Source organism: Microcaecilia unicolor, chromosome 4 (genome assembly GCF_901765095.1).
Source record: "Microcaecilia unicolor chromosome 4, aMicUni1.1, whole genome shotgun sequence".
In the NCBI taxonomy this organism is placed as follows: domain Eukaryota; kingdom Metazoa; phylum Chordata; class Amphibia; order Gymnophiona; family Siphonopidae; genus Microcaecilia; species Microcaecilia unicolor.
In genome coordinates this window covers 139548313-139566278 of record NC_044034.1, presented here as the reverse complement: position 1 = coordinate 139566278, position 17966 = coordinate 139548313, and the positions used below count along the sequence as shown (strand labels likewise).

The 17966-nt window shown below is 43.4% G+C and overlaps 1 protein-coding gene across 1 annotated transcript in view; it reads left to right on the top strand.

The window, feature by feature from the left end:
* The window catches only part of LOC115468722 (DEP domain-containing protein 7-like), a 44704-nt gene that overhangs the window by 2112 nt on the left and 24626 nt on the right, over positions 1-17966 (top strand). The window contains exons 2-3 of the mRNA XM_030200643.1: positions 5740-6142; positions 8539-8684. Coding sequence (XP_030056503.1) covers positions 5740-6142; positions 8539-8684 — 549 coding nt within the window. The remainder of the gene's footprint in view (positions 1-5739; positions 6143-8538; positions 8685-17966) is intronic.

Genomic DNA, 17966 nt, shown 5'->3' with positions numbered 1-17966 from the left:
ATAACAAAAAAAAAACTTTAAGAACTAAACTCTCCTCTGTTATGTGGAGGCGATTCCATCTCCTTCAAGAAGGCAGGCTGAGGAGGTGGGGGTCGACCACCAGATGAAAGGGGTCTAGACAGTCGAGGAGGATACTACTTTAGTTGTTTTGGTCATAGGGGTACCGTCGCTTCTCACTTGAATGCAGGGGCGTAGCCAGACACCCAATTTTGGGTGGGCCTGGGCCCAAAATGGGTGGGCAGAAGTACTCCACCATGTCCCACAAGTGATTTGGTCTCTCCCTCTCTCGTCTGCATGCCATATGGTCTTTTATACATTCCCTCCCCCAAAATACCTTTTAAATAGCAGATTTTCACTGTTAGCGAGCAGCAACTAATACACACTGATCATGTTGGCCCCACAGTCTTCCCTCTGATGCAACTTCCTGTTTCCACATAGGCGGGGATATATCAGAGGGAAGGCTGCAGGCGAAGGTCTGCTGTTTACAAGGTACTGTATGCAGGAGGGACTAGTTTTTGGCTAGTGGGGCTTGGGAATCCCTGCCAGCCACATCATAGGTGTGCTGCTACTAGGTGGGCCTAAGCCCACCCAGGCCAACCCTTGGCTACGCCACTGCTTGAATGTCCAGTAAATCTCTTACTGGTGTCATGTTTATACCACCTTCTTTCTGTTTCTCCCATAAAGAGAATCGGGCGGGGCCTTCCCCTTTTGGCCACACACCTATGGTCTCCTTCTGCAGCATAGCGCTTTTTTTCTTTTGAGCCAGCAAAGGTCCCAAAAGCTACGTTGGAACAGGAGCCTCCACCTGCAACAGAGCCCTCAAGCTGTACAGCACAGCTCTTCCATAGTAGAGATGCTCCTGGAGTTGCCCAGCACTGTTCTTATGAGCCAGCAAAGGTCCCAAAAGTGATATCTAAGTTTCCAAAACGTGAGCTGTAGTTTGTCCGTTGCTTATTGATGGGTCTCACATTCAGTATGTTTCTTCTTTGAAACTTTTGGGTGTGATCTTTAACCTTTCAGCCCTATGTCTCATCTGTTGGAACAGTGTTTTATTTAAATTGAAATGTATCCGCTCTGTGTAGTCTCTTGTATTGTGCTCCATCTCTTTTTATTAGGGAGTTAGGAATTTTGTAATATCCTCCTTGGTGTCCATCTGATTTATGGTCTTTATATCAGCATGTACTGAACTTACTAGAAATGTTAATCCATGTACTTATCCCTCTTAAAAAAAAAAAAAAAAGTTAGAAATTATGGATTCTTTGCCACTTCAAGGTAGAAGTACTTACCTTGTTATCTACTATTAGTTATGTTTAGAAAACAACTCAAAAACGCTTTCATTTAGGACAGTGTTTCCCAAGTCCAGTGTTGGAGTACTCCTTGCCAGTCAGGTTTTCAGGATATCCACAATGAATATGTCTAAACTTGATTTTCATACACTGCCTCCATTGTATGCAAATAGAGATCATGCATATTGTGGATATCCTGAAAACCTGACTGGCAAGGAGTACTCCAACACTGGACTTGGGAAACATTCGTTTAGGAAACAGTTGAATTCTGGAGGTCAGTAGACTTAACATTTGCCTGACTTATGTATTTTTATCTATAAAAGTATACATGTTTTTAAGTTTGTTGATTTGTTTAATCTTGTATTTCCTGCTGATTGTCCAGCTTCTTGGTTTTTTTTAATCCACATCGAACTATAAGGTTGACTGCAGAATAGAAGTTCCATTATTATTATTAAAAGGCAATAATCGGTGCAAAATGTTGCATATTGAGGCCATGTTACCCCACTTTTAAAAGCCGAGCACTGGCTCCCAATTGTTCATAGCATTCGGGCAACTGGTCTCCCCCCCCCCCCCCTTTTTTTTTTCCTTTGTCTTGCTTTCTCCATTCTTATGTCCTAGAATGGATTATCCATTCCTCTAACAGAACCTTCTGTTGGTTCCACTTTGAACCAGATTCATCTTGCCGTTGTAATTCTGTTTGAGGTTGGGCCCATATCGTGGAATGCTCTGCTACAATATTTGAGGCTCAAGACTTTTATGTTAATTTTAAAACAGGTCTTAAGACCTATTTTTTTTAACCATCTTTTTGTTTGAATGCCCCTCGAGGTGTAGGTGGGCTGACACATGGCTGGCTCGGCAGTGTGCACAACTTGTTCATCCTATTCACTTTATGATGTTCCTTTTCTATTTTTAATTACACGCTGCATAGATCTTGTGGTATAAAGATGTAATAAACTTGTAAAACTTAAGTAGTTTGTATTTGGATTTGCTGTACTGCCTTTGCTAATGAGCAGTTCAAAGTGGTGTACAGTAATCAAAAACAAGAAAGGACAGGAACTACAATGGTGGATAGGAAAGCACAAGGCCAAGGATAGGGCTAATCAAACCCGAAAGACCAAGTGCTCTTACTCCTGAAGAAGAAAAAGCTTGTTGGAAGAGCCAAGTTTTAATCGCGGACTCAAATTATTATTATTTTTTTTTTTAGAGACAGTTCAGATTGAATAGTGAGAGGTGAGGAATTACACAGGGTTGGGCCAGCGAAAAAGAATGCTCAGTGCCTGGTGGACTTGAGGGACACACTTTTTGGACTGGGAAGAGCGAGTCGATGGCCATTCATGGACCCGGAGGGTCCTGCTGTGTGAATAGGGAATAGTGAGGGAAGATTGAGTATAGAGTAGAAGGGCCAGTCCTGAAAGCCTTGAAAGTGAGCATGAGTAATTTAAAAATAATGGGCTGTTTGACGACCGGGAGCCAGTGATGTGACCATGGCAAAGGAGGCCATTCCACAAATTCACCCTTTCTATAAAGTAACAGTATTTCCTGAGGTTACTTCTGAGTCTATCCCTTTTCACCTTCATCCTATGCTGCCTCATTCCAGAACTTCCTTTCATTTGACAGTGACTCAACTGTGCATTTATGCCATGGAGGTAAATGTCTGTCATAGATCCTCTCTCCTGCCTTTCTGCCAAAGTATACATATTGAGATCTTTGCCCCCGAACACTTTATGATGGAGACTACTGACAAACTTTAGTAACCGCCCTCTGGACTGACTCCAGCCTGTTCATAAAGGTGCAGTTTCCAGAATTGTACACAGTATTCTAAATGAAGTCTCACCAGAGCCTTGAAGAGACATTATCACTGCCATATCTTTCCTTGTGTGGCTTAAGCATCCTTATGGCTTTTGCTGTCACTTTTGTACATTCATCGCACATGATCGCCAAGTCATGCTTCTCTTTCATGCACACAGCTACTTCAGCCCCTAAAATGAATCATTCCCCTGAGTTTTTCAGCCCAAATGCATGACCCTGAATTTTTTACTGTTAAAATCTTTGCTGCCAAGTTCTAGACCAAGCTTGACTAGATCATGTTTGTTTGGATTTAGCTCATGTCTTTGTTTAAGTAGCAGCTCAAGGTAGGTGACATTAAAGTACTTCTCTGTGTCTAGATGGCTTAATATAGCTGAGGCAAAGGAGGGTTAAGTGAGTTATCAAAGATCAGAAGAAATAGCAATGGGATTTAAACCAGACTTCCCTGGTTGTCAGCCCAGTGCTGTAACCTCTAGCTTACTCCAAACCATCTGGGGTATCTATTCTATTGCATAGATGGTATCTGTGAAGAGGCAAGCATTGTCCAACAGTCCTTTAGCAGTATGGCCTACAAAAAGACTAAAAAGAACTGGATCAAGAACAATCCCTGAGGAACACCACTGGTAACCATTTTCTTCACAGTGAACTTTGTTTACCTCAACACTGTCACCTCTCACGCAACCAGTTTCTAACCCAGTCACTTATAGCCCAAACCAAGGGCTCTGTTTGTTTATAAGCTGCCTATGCAGAACTGTGTCAAAGGCTTTACTGAAGTGTAAGTACACCACATCTAATGCTCTCCCTCAATCCAACAGTCTGGTCACTCAATCGGAGCTCAGAGGCTCATGCAGAAAGCTACCATGGGCTGCAGTGCATGGTTAATGAGTAGTTTACCTGCTCATTAATGGCTGCTATGTGTTAAAGGGATCCTATACTGAACTTTACTCGTGTTGTAGACATCAGTGTGGAGCATATTAAAATGCATGCTGAAAAGCCTATTAGCCTACCCTGCAACAAATGCAGGGCTATGTGCTGATGTCTCAACATAAAATACCTGGACACATACGTCATTTATGAAACCAAAGACCTTAATGAACATTACCTGACTCTTCCCCCCCCCCAAATCCAACCTACCATACATGTACTTCATCCCACCACAATATCACTTTGTATTATTCACACCATGTATTTGTTCATACCGGAATCGGCTATGGCCGTTAACAGTAATATGCAAGCCACATTGAACCTGCAAATAGATGGGAAGATGTGGGATACAAATGTAACAAATAATGTGCAGCATGGGGACTCAATGCCAGAAGCCTACTGTCGGGTCTGAGGTGGTGTAGAGCCCCCCAAGGTCAGCATCAGTCCCATCTCCTTCCTCTCTGCCCTGCCATCATTTAAAAATGTTCCTGGGCACTCTCCCACCCTGACACAGTGCTGTTAAGTATTTGCATTTCTGTTAGTCTGTTACTAGAATTCAAATTGCCATCTCCAAGTTTACCTAATTGATTGTGTATGTTTGACCATTTCACTTTTGTTATGCTGTTAACAATATTGTAAGTTTGTTGTGTGGGTAACTCTCTTCTTAAAGATGGTTAATAGATCCCAGTAAGTACAGATTATTCTGAAAGTTCCATGCAAAGTGCTTATATAGTAATACCAGTTTGTTTTTAAATGCCTTTCCTTCAGTACTTTGGTAAGTGGGGTAATATGTGGAATATACAAACCAGATCAGTGTTAAAATCTGAAAAGGGTTGACTGGGACAAAAGTACTGTATTCCCAGGTATAGCTCCATTGCATGCCAGGAAGTGGTGGTTCATTAAGTGAAATGTGTACTATCTAGTGGTGTAACACTTTTCCCTGCAGGCTCTATAAACAGAATGACAGCTCTAGTATAGAGTACGCCTTACTTGTTCCCTTGGGCTGGTCACTTGTGCTTTCTGAGCTGCACACTCATGGCTGAAAGTGAGTGAAATGTGACCAGAAGTCAGATGAGTATCACTCCTTGTGTATTGGTCTTTGGGTCAGTAATTGTTCACCTGATTTTTTTTTTTAAGTGATAAGGAGAGTTAAAGGGTCTTGTATTAACCTCATACACTTCAAAAACTGTGGGGTGATGCAATGTGACATTTGTACTTTTTCTGATGTACAGCAGAATACTTTTCCTTCATGCAGATAGTATCAGGATTGTAGGTTTGCAGCCAGATGTATTGCTATGCACAGTACAGAGCACACCAAGTCCTGCACAGTCTGCTGGGCACATTCAGCTCTGTGCTGGGATTAGATAAGGAGCGTTTGAAGCCCTCTAAAGAACTTTTAGTGGAGTTCTCACACCTGGAACCTTTATTCAGCTGATGACCTGTGACTTAAGGCTGGGAAGAATGGTGAACAGTGTGTGATCAGCTTTTATTTCCACATACCAGGCAACACTCTGCTCTCTTCTACTTTGGAGCAAGGACATGACCCCTCAAGTTCATACGGTGCACTCTGCACGCTGGTGGCTATACAAATATTAACATGTAGTGATTTAACTTTGAACCAATAGAGCTGTGTAGTAACTTTTTTTTGTCATGAGAGAAGCATCCATGTGTGCTGGTTGTTTTGTTTGCATTGTTTAATTTTTCCTCCTTGCCCCATCTTTAGGTCCAAGTGTGACTCAGAAGCCGTTCCGAGCAACGCTCATTTGGAGTAACATTGTAACGGCCCTTCGGACGCAGGTGGAAGTGAAGAGGAGGAGGCATAGTTTGAGATGTCACGAACACTGCTTTGTTGGTTCTGAAGCCGTGGATGTCGTCCTTGGTCACCTCATCCAGAAGAAATATTTTGGCGATGTACATATTCCTCGTAGTAAATCGGTCCGGGTTTGTCAAGCATTGATGGATCATAAAGTCTTTGAAGCAGTTGCAACCAATCTTTTTGGAAAAGGCAAAAAGCTATCCTCTTTTGAAGATAGTAGCTGGAGCCTGTATCGATTCACAGATTTATCTGACCAAGCGGATGCTCATATGGGCAGAAGTGGGTACTGGACACAGCAGGGATATCAAAGGTCAGTGTTCAGTGCCTTTTGACAAGGTCTCCGACAGGCTCCTCTGTGGCCTTCAGTCACTGTGCTGTCAGTGTGTGTTGGGTACATTCAGCTTATTTTATGTTTACTGAAATAAAAAGAATGCTCTTCCCACTTCAAAGAAAGAAATGGATTACCTCTCTGTGAAATCAGTTGTCAGCCAGTGTGGCCACACTACCAATTTACATGATAGTCCCAATGTTTGAGAGTACTCAGTCCAGGTATATGTGAACACAATGGTGCTGACGTGACATGTATCCTGTTGCTATATCAGTGGTGTAGATTCAATGTAAGCTATCGAGAAGGACTGAACTAAATAATCACTTGTGTGGCTGGAAGCTGCCACTTCTCCACCCTCCACTTTCCTTAGAGGGAGGATCTGCCAGTTCAGTCTGACTTTTTTTTTTCTTCACCCCAATATACTGTATAATAGCTTAAAAATTAACAGAAGTAAATACCATGTTAATGGTGAATGTATAATTTTGTTTTGAATATCTGCTCATATTAATCTTTTGAGTACAAACTTGAGCATCAGGGGTTGGTCAGTGGAAGGTGAATAATGTCTTACAAATGTTCTATTGATTTTCTTTTGGTACTAATTCAGTCATAGCCTTCAAACCTAAGGGCCAAACTTCTGCTCTAAAATCTGAGGGCCATGCAACTCCCAGCTGTGATGTGATAAGCATGAAGCTTTGAGTGTGTTCAGCACAAAGCAGCTGATTTAGCAACTTTGTCCCTGTTTCTCACACCTTTCACTTTTTCTATTGACACGAGTATTTACTGTGCACTTGTGGAGGGGCATTTTCAAAAGAACATCCCAAATGGGCATCTACCTCATGTATTTTCAAACAGGAAATATGTGAGATGGAACAGCCATTTTACAAACTGGAATGGCTAAGCATGCTTAGAAAATGGCCACACAGACATCCATGCAGAGCAAGAGGGGTCACCTAGTGGTTAGTGCAGCGGATTGTAAACCAAGGGACCCAGGTTCAAATCCCACTTTTAATTTTTTTTTTTTTTTTTTTAATTGGGAGCCCTCCAGGAACAGAAATACCTACTGTACCAGAATGTACACTGCTTCAATAGCTTTAAAGTACAGTAGGTATTTCTGGAGGGCTCACAAATTAAAAAGGAAAAAATGTTTTAAAACTGGGAATTTGAACCTGGGTCCCTTGAAGTTTTCAGTCCACTGCACTAACCACTAGGTGGCTCCTCAAATTTGTAGGCTGCTCTGTTCAGAATGCCTAGAATACCCGAAGCTGTCTGAGCCCGGTATTCCCTTCCAGTTCCTCTTTCAGGGGACAGGGAGGGTGACAGCAGCCGTTGGGGGGGATTAAGGAGGTGTCTTAATCCCTTCAGTAGCCAGCTGCTCAGAGCACCTTTCTGTACCGTACATGCGATTTGAAACTGGTCTAAGGATATCTTTTCTTAAGATTTGGACATTTCTTTCCCTTTGGTAAAGGCTGTTGGATGTTCTGATCTCGGGCCCTCCCTAATCCTACCCAAAACACTCCCACTTGCTATTTGGACATAAGTCGGTGTCTGACATCCAAATCCTGCCTCTGCAAAATTGGGATTTGGATGTTTCAAGCACATGGATGTCTGTTTCAGCATTATGGGGCATCCATATGCTTTGAAAAGAAAAAAAAAAGCACTATAGTTTCCTAATAGATGATGGCAGGTAAAGACCCAACAAGGCACCAGAGCCATACTTGCCACTCTGTGCAGGTTACTCTGGAGTTGCTGTAGAAGCCCCCTCTAGCCAGGTCTGCTTTTCCAGATTTGGGTTACAAACCATAGAAGTCTGCCCCAATGTAAGGCCAGTGCTGGACAGACTTCTAGGGTTGTGTCTCAAATCTGGAAAGACAGATCTGGAGTGGGCTTCTACAGCAACTCCAGTGTAACCTGCACAGAGTGGTGGCCATGGCTCTGGCTGTCTTGTGCTGCTTTGCTGCCCTGTCCAGGTTTCCTGCTCACTTTCTCCCTTTCCCTTTTCTTACCTGCTACTATTGTAAAAGATTTAATAATAGTAAAATAAGCTAAAACTCACTTCCTCTGCTCAGGACAGAACGAGCAAAAGATGACACTCTGGGAATATAGAATGAATCCTAAGCATTTCAGTGGTTCTCTGACTTTCTGCTGGGTGGTGGATATAAACTCCCAGGGAGTGGGTGGAGATGAGGACGGTATCTGAATCCATGAAATCAGGGGACAAATACAGTGGATTTCTGAGGAAGAGATGATGAAGCGCAGTAGACGAGGTGGGCCTACGGTCTGCCCCTAAGTTCTTGTCTCTAGAAGTCCAGCAGGATAAGGAAATGCGAATGTGGCCTTTACAGTGGCTTATTACAGCCTTGTGTCTAATTATACTGCAGACCTGGGTGTGACTTCGTACCTCTTGATACCATTGAGAAGCATTGTGAAATCCCAAAGTCGGAAAGCTTAGAAGATCTTTGGGATAATCTGAACCTGAGACCTGAAGTTCCTCAGGTTGGCGTACCAGCAGGCTTGTCACAGAAAGGTAAGCTGACAATCATCATGACCTTATGAAAGCTATGCTACCAGGGCACTTCCACATGATGCATAATTTTGCATAGAAACTAGGAGGCAATCATAGCAGACCCAGAGGCTCTCATGGATCCTCCTACCCCCTCTGCAAATCACATCAAGAGGAGAAGAATTGAACCATGTGGGACACTGTACAGCCAAATGGTTCAAATCAGTGATGTAAAAACCAGATAGTGGCATTAGATGTGGTCCGATGTGCAGATGTTTTCCTTCTGGATATTTGGTGGGGGAGGGGAGTAGAGCAAGGTGGTGTATGCTTGAAAGGAGGGGAACAGGTGGAACTAGAAACTTTGCGAGAAGTGAAGGGCACAGAACTTTGGGGGCAGATTGGCTATGGGTGGAAAGTGAGTTAGGGGATGGAAAGAACTGAGGATCTTGGGGTGGGGGGAAGGTAGGAAGAGAGCAGGGACAGTGGAACACTTGGTTTTTTTTTTTTTTTGGGGGGGGGGCTGGCTAAACAAGCCAACCAAATCTCCTGCCCTGCCCCTGTTCTATACAGTTATTGATACTGTGTTAGGCAAGATATTGGTAGAGCCATGGTCCCGCCTAAAGGGGGAAAACTGTGGCACAGAGAAACATCTGTAAGGTTTGGATTGAACCTGGTGGGGGGAGGAGGAGAGTTAAGGAAGATGGAATCTGAGAGTAATGCTGGGGGGAAGGTGTTGGAACCAGAGCAGGGAGCAGCCAGCCCTAGGATGAGGGGATTCTGCTTTGCAGATTGGTTAGTTCATTTTGTGGATCCCTGTGCAAACACCAGCAGGCAGCACATTTAAATCTATGGTAATGAGGCTATTGGCTATTTAGTGCAGATGCAGAGAACACTGAAAGGTTGAGCACAACTTTGATCCTGGGGAACTGAGTTTGATTCCCACTGTAGCTCCTTGTGACTCTGGGCAAGTCACTTAATCAGGGGCGTATCTGCGTGGGGCCACAGGGGCCTGGGCCCCTGCAGATTTCGCCCTGGACCCCCCTACCGCCGTTAACTCTCCCCCGCCTACCGCCAACCCTTTCCCCGCCTACCGCCGTCACCTACCCCGAGGTCCGCTCCTGCCAGCTTTTTAAACTATTACTTCAGCTGGCAGGGGGCCCCAACCCCCGCCAGCCCAGCCGAGATCTTCTTTAACTTCTTCATCCTCGTGCTGTTAAAGCTGCATGATGCATCCTTCCAGTTGCACGGAGTTTGACGTCTCAGCACGTTGACGTCCGTACAACGTGCTGCGACGTCAAACTCCATGCAACTGGAAGGTTGCATCATGCAGCTTTAAAGAGGATGAAGAAGTTCAAGAAGACCTCGGCTGGGCTGGCGGGGGTTGGGGTCCCCCGCCAGCTGAAGTAATAGTTTAAAAAACCGGCAGGAGCGGACCTCGAGAGTAGGTGACGGCGGTAGGCGGGGGAGGGTTAATGGCGGTAGGGGGGAGGGTTGACGACGACGGGGGCGGCGGTAGGGGGGGGAGTTATAATGTGCCCCTTCACTCTAGCCCCTGCCCCCTCTACCGCCGAACCTCAGATACGCCCCTGCACTTAATCCTCCATTGCCCCTGGTACAATAATGCTTGTCCTCCCCGCCGGCGTTGCCTCTGTCCCTGCCTGCATTTTTTTATTCGATCGTCGCGTTGCCGGCAGCGCTGCCATTCACTCAGGCAGCTCCGCTCCCTTCTGCCGCGTCCATCTGGCCCTACGTAAACAGGAAGTGCATCAGAAAGAGCCGGATAGACGCGGCAGAGGGGACCGGAGCTGCCTGAGTGAATGGCAGCGCTGCCGGCGACGCGAAGATCGAAGCAAAGAATGCAGGCAGGGACAGAGGCAGGGTAGTGTGCAGGGGCTGAGGCAACGCCGGCGGGGAGGACAAGCATTTTTGTACCAGGGGCAATGGAGGATTAAGTGCAGGGGCGTATCTGAGGTTCAGCGTTGCAGGCGTAGTGGGACGCAGGGGTGGAGAGAGAGAGGCAGGGAAGGGCATGAAAGCTGCCTTACAGCAATTCCTCAAGGCCGCCACACTACAGCAGTGGCCAGGAGGAGAAACTAGTGGTTACCCATCAGTGTCCTTGCCCTGGGCCTGCCCCATGAGAGGGGGTGGGGTGGAGAGAGCGAGTGAGTGAGACGGTGGGGTGGAGAAATAATTGTTTGACATGGGGGAGAGAGAGATGCAGGGGAAAAGAGAGGGAGAATTGTTTGATATGGCTATGGTGGGGAGAGGAAGGGAAAGACTGCAGAGGAGTGGCAAAGGACGATAGAGGAAAAAAGTGTTGGACATGACAGTGGAGGGAAGGGAGTGAGAGATGAGAGAGGGAAATATTGAACATGGCTGGAGGGGAGAGAAAAAGATGTTAGACCAGGGGCTCAAGGCAGGGAGAGAGAGAGAAAGAGATAGTGGACAATATGGGAGAGATGTTGGACATAGAGGTGGAGCAAAGGGAGGAGAGATGCTGCACAAGAGAGGGGGAAGAGGGAGATATTGGATCCAGGGGCAGAAGGGAGATATGCTGGACAATGGGTAAGAGAGAGAAATGCAGGACAATGGAGGGAGGGGGATGGGGTAAAAGGGAGATGTCAGAAGAGAGGCTAAAGAGAGAGGGGAGATGGTAATGAAATGAATGAGAGGATAGTGATTACAGGTGGTAGAAAGATGGTAATGGTGCGTAGATTGAAGATGGAAGGGAATGGAAGGCTGGGAAGGAATGAGTTTGGATATGGGTGAGCTAGTGGGTGAAAGGAGATGAAAATTTGATATCTGAAAAGTAAAAAGGAGGAAAAAGTTTAGAAAGAGGGTTAAATTTGAGTGGACAGAGGCAGAAAAGAACAAAATACAGAAAGGAAAGAGCTAAAATGGAAAGATCAATATTTCAGAAGCAGTTGTAGTGAGGAAATGGAACGAGAGGAGAGAAAAGACAAATGGACAACAGTTGCTTGAAGAATTAGCAGAAGACGGGAAAGTGGGAAGGAGAAACTGAAACTAACATGATAGAAAAATAAAATGTCCAGACAACAAAAGGTAGAAAAATAATTTTGTTTTAAATGGAATATGTTCAGTTTTATTGTGTTCAGTAGAAAAGGAAATGCATTTTTGTTTTTATTTCTCCAGTGTTGCACTAAATGTTGAGGTTCTCAGTTCAATTTTTGTCTACATATTTTTATTTCTAATTTGTAATCCCTTGTTCTGTATTTGGCGATGGTCTGTCAGTGTGAGACTGTAAGGGCAGATGGGGAGTTTAAAGAGGAGAGGGCTTCTTTATTTTCTGCCCCGGGCCCCAGCATGGCTAACAGCAGCCCTGACCCTTGCTGTAGCTGGTGGGGATCCCCAAGCCTTGCTAGCTGAGGACCTCCACTGAAGGTGGCCAGAAATCCCTTCTGCTGAGCTTGGCAGATGGGGGCAGCATCCTTGAGCCACTGACAACTAAGCATGCATTGGGTGCCGCTGTCGGTGGCTCAAGGAGTTGTTGCTTCCGACCAAGCTTGGTAAAAGTAAATTCTGGCCATCTTTGGTGGAAGTTTTCAGGTGAAAGAGCTTGGGGATCTTCATCAGCTAAAGTATTTATCTTTTGAGTTGGGAAATGCTGGGGGAGGGGGTTAGAGAGAAAATTTTGTGCCCGCCCACTTTGGGTTCAGGCCCACCCAAAATTGGCTGTCTGGCTACGCCACTGTTCAGAACATTGTGGTAGCCTTAGTGAGGATTTCATGACTGTTTCTTCTCTATCATGATATGATAAACCAGTTGATCCCAAAAGAATGTGAATGTCCGGGAAAACAATATCCCAGATGTCAGCAGAGAGATCACAAAAAGAATATAATTTAAAGAAATTTTATAAGAGTTCAGTGAGTCAGGCCTCCAAATAGCAGCTCACTTGAAAGCTCTATACATCAAGAAATATTCTCCAAACAGAGCTCTCAATTTTTGAATAAAATGAATAAATCCAAGGTGAGAATTAAATCCAGTGAAAATCTCTCTAAACCTCCTGTGTTCCCAGAGTTCACATAAAGGAGGAAAATAGTGAAATCCTTTATATTTGAAATGAGGTTTAGTCTCTCGGCCTCATTAGTTCTAAAGCAAACACTGAAGTATTGCTCGACTGTGGGTACAGCCTGTACTGAACTCTTTGAATGCTTATAAAGTTTCTTTGCATTATATTCTTTGTGATTTCTCTGTAGACATCCGGGATATTATTTTCCCAGACATTCACATTCTTTCGGGATTGACTTGTTCATCATATCATATATATTTGTCTCTTTCTCAGTATTTTTGTTAGTGATTTGTATCTTTATCATGAGCATAAAGATCTGCAACCTTTTTCAGTGCATGAGGGAGATATGCCGGACTGTGTACAAAACTTTATGTTGGTGCATATACTAGAATACTATCTTGTGTGAATATTGGTATCGCACAAACTTTGTGCAGTGTGGAATATCGGCACATCTGCTAGTAGCGCAGACCTGTGTGCACGTGTCCGGTGTGCTTTCCCATGTTAATGCATGTCTTTGTGCAGGGCTGACTTGCATATGTAGAGCAAAACGTCACCTTTCCTCTTGTGATGGGAATCTGTGCATTATGCATTAGCCCACAGTTCTTAGCACAGATTTTCTGCACAGTGTGCAAAAGTTTCACTTTTTTGTCTAGTTGCTTGCATTTTTGCCCAGAATTCCTCCAGGAGTAATACACTTCATGTATAGGGTGGAGGAGGGGTTTGGCCTTTAATTGCTGTCCTCCAATTGTCAAAATCAGAAGTTGTAAACATCTGCTGTCTGATCAGTGAAAATGTTCTGATCCACGTGACCAGAGTTTCACAGAACTGTGGTCTTAAGATGTAGAGGCACCAAATCTGAACTGCAGGGTTTACTGATCACTCTAATCTCTGTACTTGCCTTGTTAAAGATGCTCTTATTAATTGGAAAAATCTGCATCACTAGGAAGAAAATACCTCTGCTTTACACCAGCCAACAGTTAAGCCTGTCTTTTTGCAACATTAGTTAAGGAACCAGTTTTGTTCATGTACTTATAAAGGTTACTGAGCTTGTTCTGTAGGAAGCATTTCAAATATTTGCCCAAAGGCACCTGTGGCTCTTGGAGGGTGAAGCAAACGGCAGGCTTCAGTCTTGCCCTGCTTTTACTGCTATTCAGCAGTTTGCCTCCGGGTAATGTAGGAAACTTGACAAGAGGGGGTAGGGAGCTAGGTATCCATCCTTTGTCTTGACATTTTTGGACCCTGATAATGTAAGATCAGTTGCAAACTGTCCAGCATTCTTCACAAAGAAAACCTATAGTTCCACAAAAGACAATTGTTTGTCAGGTAGCATTGTATTTTAGCTTGGTATCAAACAGAGCACCTTTTGTTTTGTATATAGAGGAAAATAGTCTATAGATGTTGTCCAAGCAGTAAAAATTCACTGGTGTATAGAAATATATAGTGACAAGAATCTCTTTGAGGCAAACTCAGAAATGTCAGGAAGTATTTTTTCCACAGAAAGGGGGTAGACCTGAAATGCTCTCCTGCCAGAGTTGGTGGAGATGAAAATGGTAATGGAATAAAAAATAAAGTGTGGGATAAATATAAAAAAAAGCTTGTTTAGAAGAAGCTTAGCAGATATCATGAAGCAAAGCCAGTACTGGGCAGATTTCTAAGGTCTGCAGTCTGATCGTGATTAGACAGATTCAGCTTCAGAAGTTGCAGAACAAGGCCAGCGCTGGTCAGATTTCTGAGGTCTGTGCCCTGATCATGGCTGACTAGATTTGGATGGGATGGAGTGGAGCTGTTCAGGGGCTTCAACATTAACTTCAGAAATTTTAGAACAAGGGCAGTGCTGGGCAGACTTCTACAGTCTATGCCCTCAAAATGGCAGGGACAAATCAAGATCAGGTATACATATGAAGTATCACATACCATATGTGATGAGTTTATCTTGATGGGCAGACTGGATGGACTGTACAGGTCTTTTCTGCTGTCATCTATTAGTATCATCAATTTATAGTAATATATCTGTATACTAGTACATGTCTAGCCAACAAGAGGGGCAGGTGGTTAACTTTTTTTTTTTTGTTAAGTAATCAAATTAAACGTGCATTACTACAATTTGGACACAGAACCTACATAAGATGTACTGTGCTGAGTCAGAGGTCCGTCGAGCTATGCAAACTGTCTGGGTCACAAGTACCTGACTGATCCCAAAAAGTAGATCTGCTTTTTATAGTTTGTTTTCAGGGATGAGCAGTGGCTTCATGGGTTTCTCCTGATGTACTTGTCCAAACCTCTTTTGAATCTTAGCTTGACTGCATCCACTGTTCAAAAACAACACAATCCATTATAACGCAAATCCGCTTATAATGTAATGCAAGCGTGGCTCCTGATTTGATTAACAGGAAACAGTGTGACGTCCCAATTCCAACCATTTGGAGCACAGCATGCCATCACATACCTCAATAGCACCTTGGGTCAAAGAAATGTCTGAAGTCTTGAATGCAAAAAAAAAGTATAGTTTAGAAGAAATAAAATTGCTGTGGCCAATACATTCAGCAAACCCAAGTGGCTAGAGACCTAGCAGTTAACAAGTCAATAGTTTTTGGATGGAAAAAGGAGAAACTTTGCAGCTAACTCCACAGAAACCGATGATGGACTGAAATTAAAATGTTTGTGGCCTACTTCAAGACAGCCAGTTGGCATAAAGCTGTGTTTCAGTAGTTTGTCCAAGAGAGATCGAAAGGCACATGCAAACCAAAAATTTTAACAAAGAACTTAATGAAAATGAGACAGTCATTTACCTCAAGTAGAGAATGGCTAAATCGCTTTAGAAGGTGACACAGGATAACCAAAACCTTTATTTCTGGAGAGATACATTCAGCTGACAAGGCCACATGGCTCATACCTTGCCCAGCTTCAGATGATTAGAGATGGTGGCTATACCACAGAACAGGTTTAACTGTAATAAGACCAGACTGTTATAAAATGTTACCGAATACCACTCTGGCCTGTAAGAATGAGGATCAGCGAAAGCAAGGTTTTAAGCAAATTAAGGACAGAGTGACAAGTCACAAACTGAAGCCACTTTGTGTAGGCAAGTTTTAAATCACCACGGTGCTTCCACCATGTGAACATGACCTCTGCCTTTTTCCAAGGCGTTTAGCAAAAAATGCGTGGATGACTTCCAGCATTTTGGAGAACTAGTTTCATCAGTAGTACCCGAACTATGTGAATACTTGCGGCAACAAGAATCCAATGCCAAAGCTCTGTTGCTAGATAACTACCCTGCCCTGCCAACCGCCTGCAGATATTTGTTCATACCGGAACTGGCGATCACCATTACGGTACTATGTAAGCCACATTGAGCCTGCAAACAGGTGGGAAAATTGGAATGCAAATGTAACAAATAAGTAGAGATGGCAAAATCCGAGTTGGCTACTTACCCAAAAACACCACGTCTAAAATATAGCTGCTCGATCAAAATATCATATCAACATTCATGGTGAACTTCTGAAAGACTCTAATACAGCAAATAATCACGAGTGAAGATTCAGTCACTACATTTTTTTTTAAAGAAGCTTAGTTTTTACCTTGATGGTGAAGCCTGGGATACAGTCACAACAATTTGAATTTCCAAATGTTGAAGAAACCTAACTGATGCAAAGTATAGTCCTGGATAACTTGCAAGTAGCCAGTGACAGAGATGGAAGAGAGTGACTTTGAAGGCGTTACAAAGATGTCACCACCTACGAACAGTTCTTGGAAAGATACACTTCTGAGGGGCCTAATAGAAAATGACATGGTCCATGCAGAAAGAATGATGGATGCATGTGTTGATAAGGAGAGTGGGGCAACTATAAGTACATAAGTATTGCCATACTGGGACAGCCCAAAGGTCCTTCAAGCCCAGCATCGTGTTTCCAACAGTGGTCAATCCAGGTCACAAATACCTGGCAAGATCCCAAAACATACAATACATTTCATGCTGCTTATCCTAGAAACAAGCAGTGGATTTTCCCCAAGTCCATTTTAATAATATTCTATGGACTTTCCTTTAGGAAACCATACGAAGATTTTTTAAACCTAGCAAAGCTAATGGCTTTTACTACATTCTCTGGCAATAAATTCCAGAGTTTAATTACACATTGAGTGAAGTATTTTTTCTTGGTTCGTTTCAAATTTACTAGTTTTTAGCTTTATTGCGTGCCTCCTAGCTCTAGTATTTCAGAAAGAGTAAACCAAGCGATTCATGTCTACTCATCCCATTCCACTCATTCTTTTATAGACCTCTATGATATCTCCCCTCAGCTGTCTCTCTTCTCCAATCTGAAGAGCCCGAGCCGCTTTAGCCTTTCCTCATAGGGAAGTTGGGAGTTGGTCCCATCCCTTTTATAATTTTCGTCATCCTCCTCTGTACCTTTTCTTATTCCACTATATCTTTTGAGATATGGTGACCAGAATTGAACACAATATTTGAGGCACTATGGAGCAATACAAAGGCATTATAATGTCCTAATTTTTGTTTTCTATTCCTTTCCTAATACCTAACATTCTATTTGCTTTCTTAGCTGCCGCCACACACTGAGCAGAGGGTTTCAACATATCAACGATGATGCCTAGATCCCTTTCCTGGTTGGTGACTCCTAATGTGGAACCTTGCATTACGTAGCTATAATTCGGGTTCCTCTTTCCCACATACATCACTTTGCACTTTCTCACATAAACGTCATCTGCCATTTGGATGCCCTGTCTCCTAAGGTGCTCTTGTAACTTTCATAATCATCTTGCAATTTAACAATTTGTAATAACTGTGTTGTCGTCAGCAAATGTAATTACATCACTAGTTACTCCCATCTCTAGATCACTTATAAATATGTTAAAAAGCAGCAGTCCCAGCATAGACCCCTGTGGAACCCCACTATCTACCCTTCTCTATTGAGAATACTGACCATTTAACCCAACTCTGTTTTCTATTTTTTTAACCAGTTTTTAATCCACAATAGGACACTGCCTCCTATACCATGGCTCTCCAGTTTCCTCTGGAGTCTTTCATGAGGTACTTTGTCAAATGCCTTTTGACATTTCAAATAAACAATATTGACCAGATCACCTTTATCCACATGTTTGTTCACCCCTTCAAAGAAATGTAATAGATTGAGGCAAGATTTCCTTTCACTAAATCCATGTTGGCTTTGTCTCGAATCCATGCTTTTTTAATATGCTTTGTAATTTTTTTTTTTCTGTAATAGTCTCTATAATTTTTCCCAGCACTGACATCAGGCTCACCA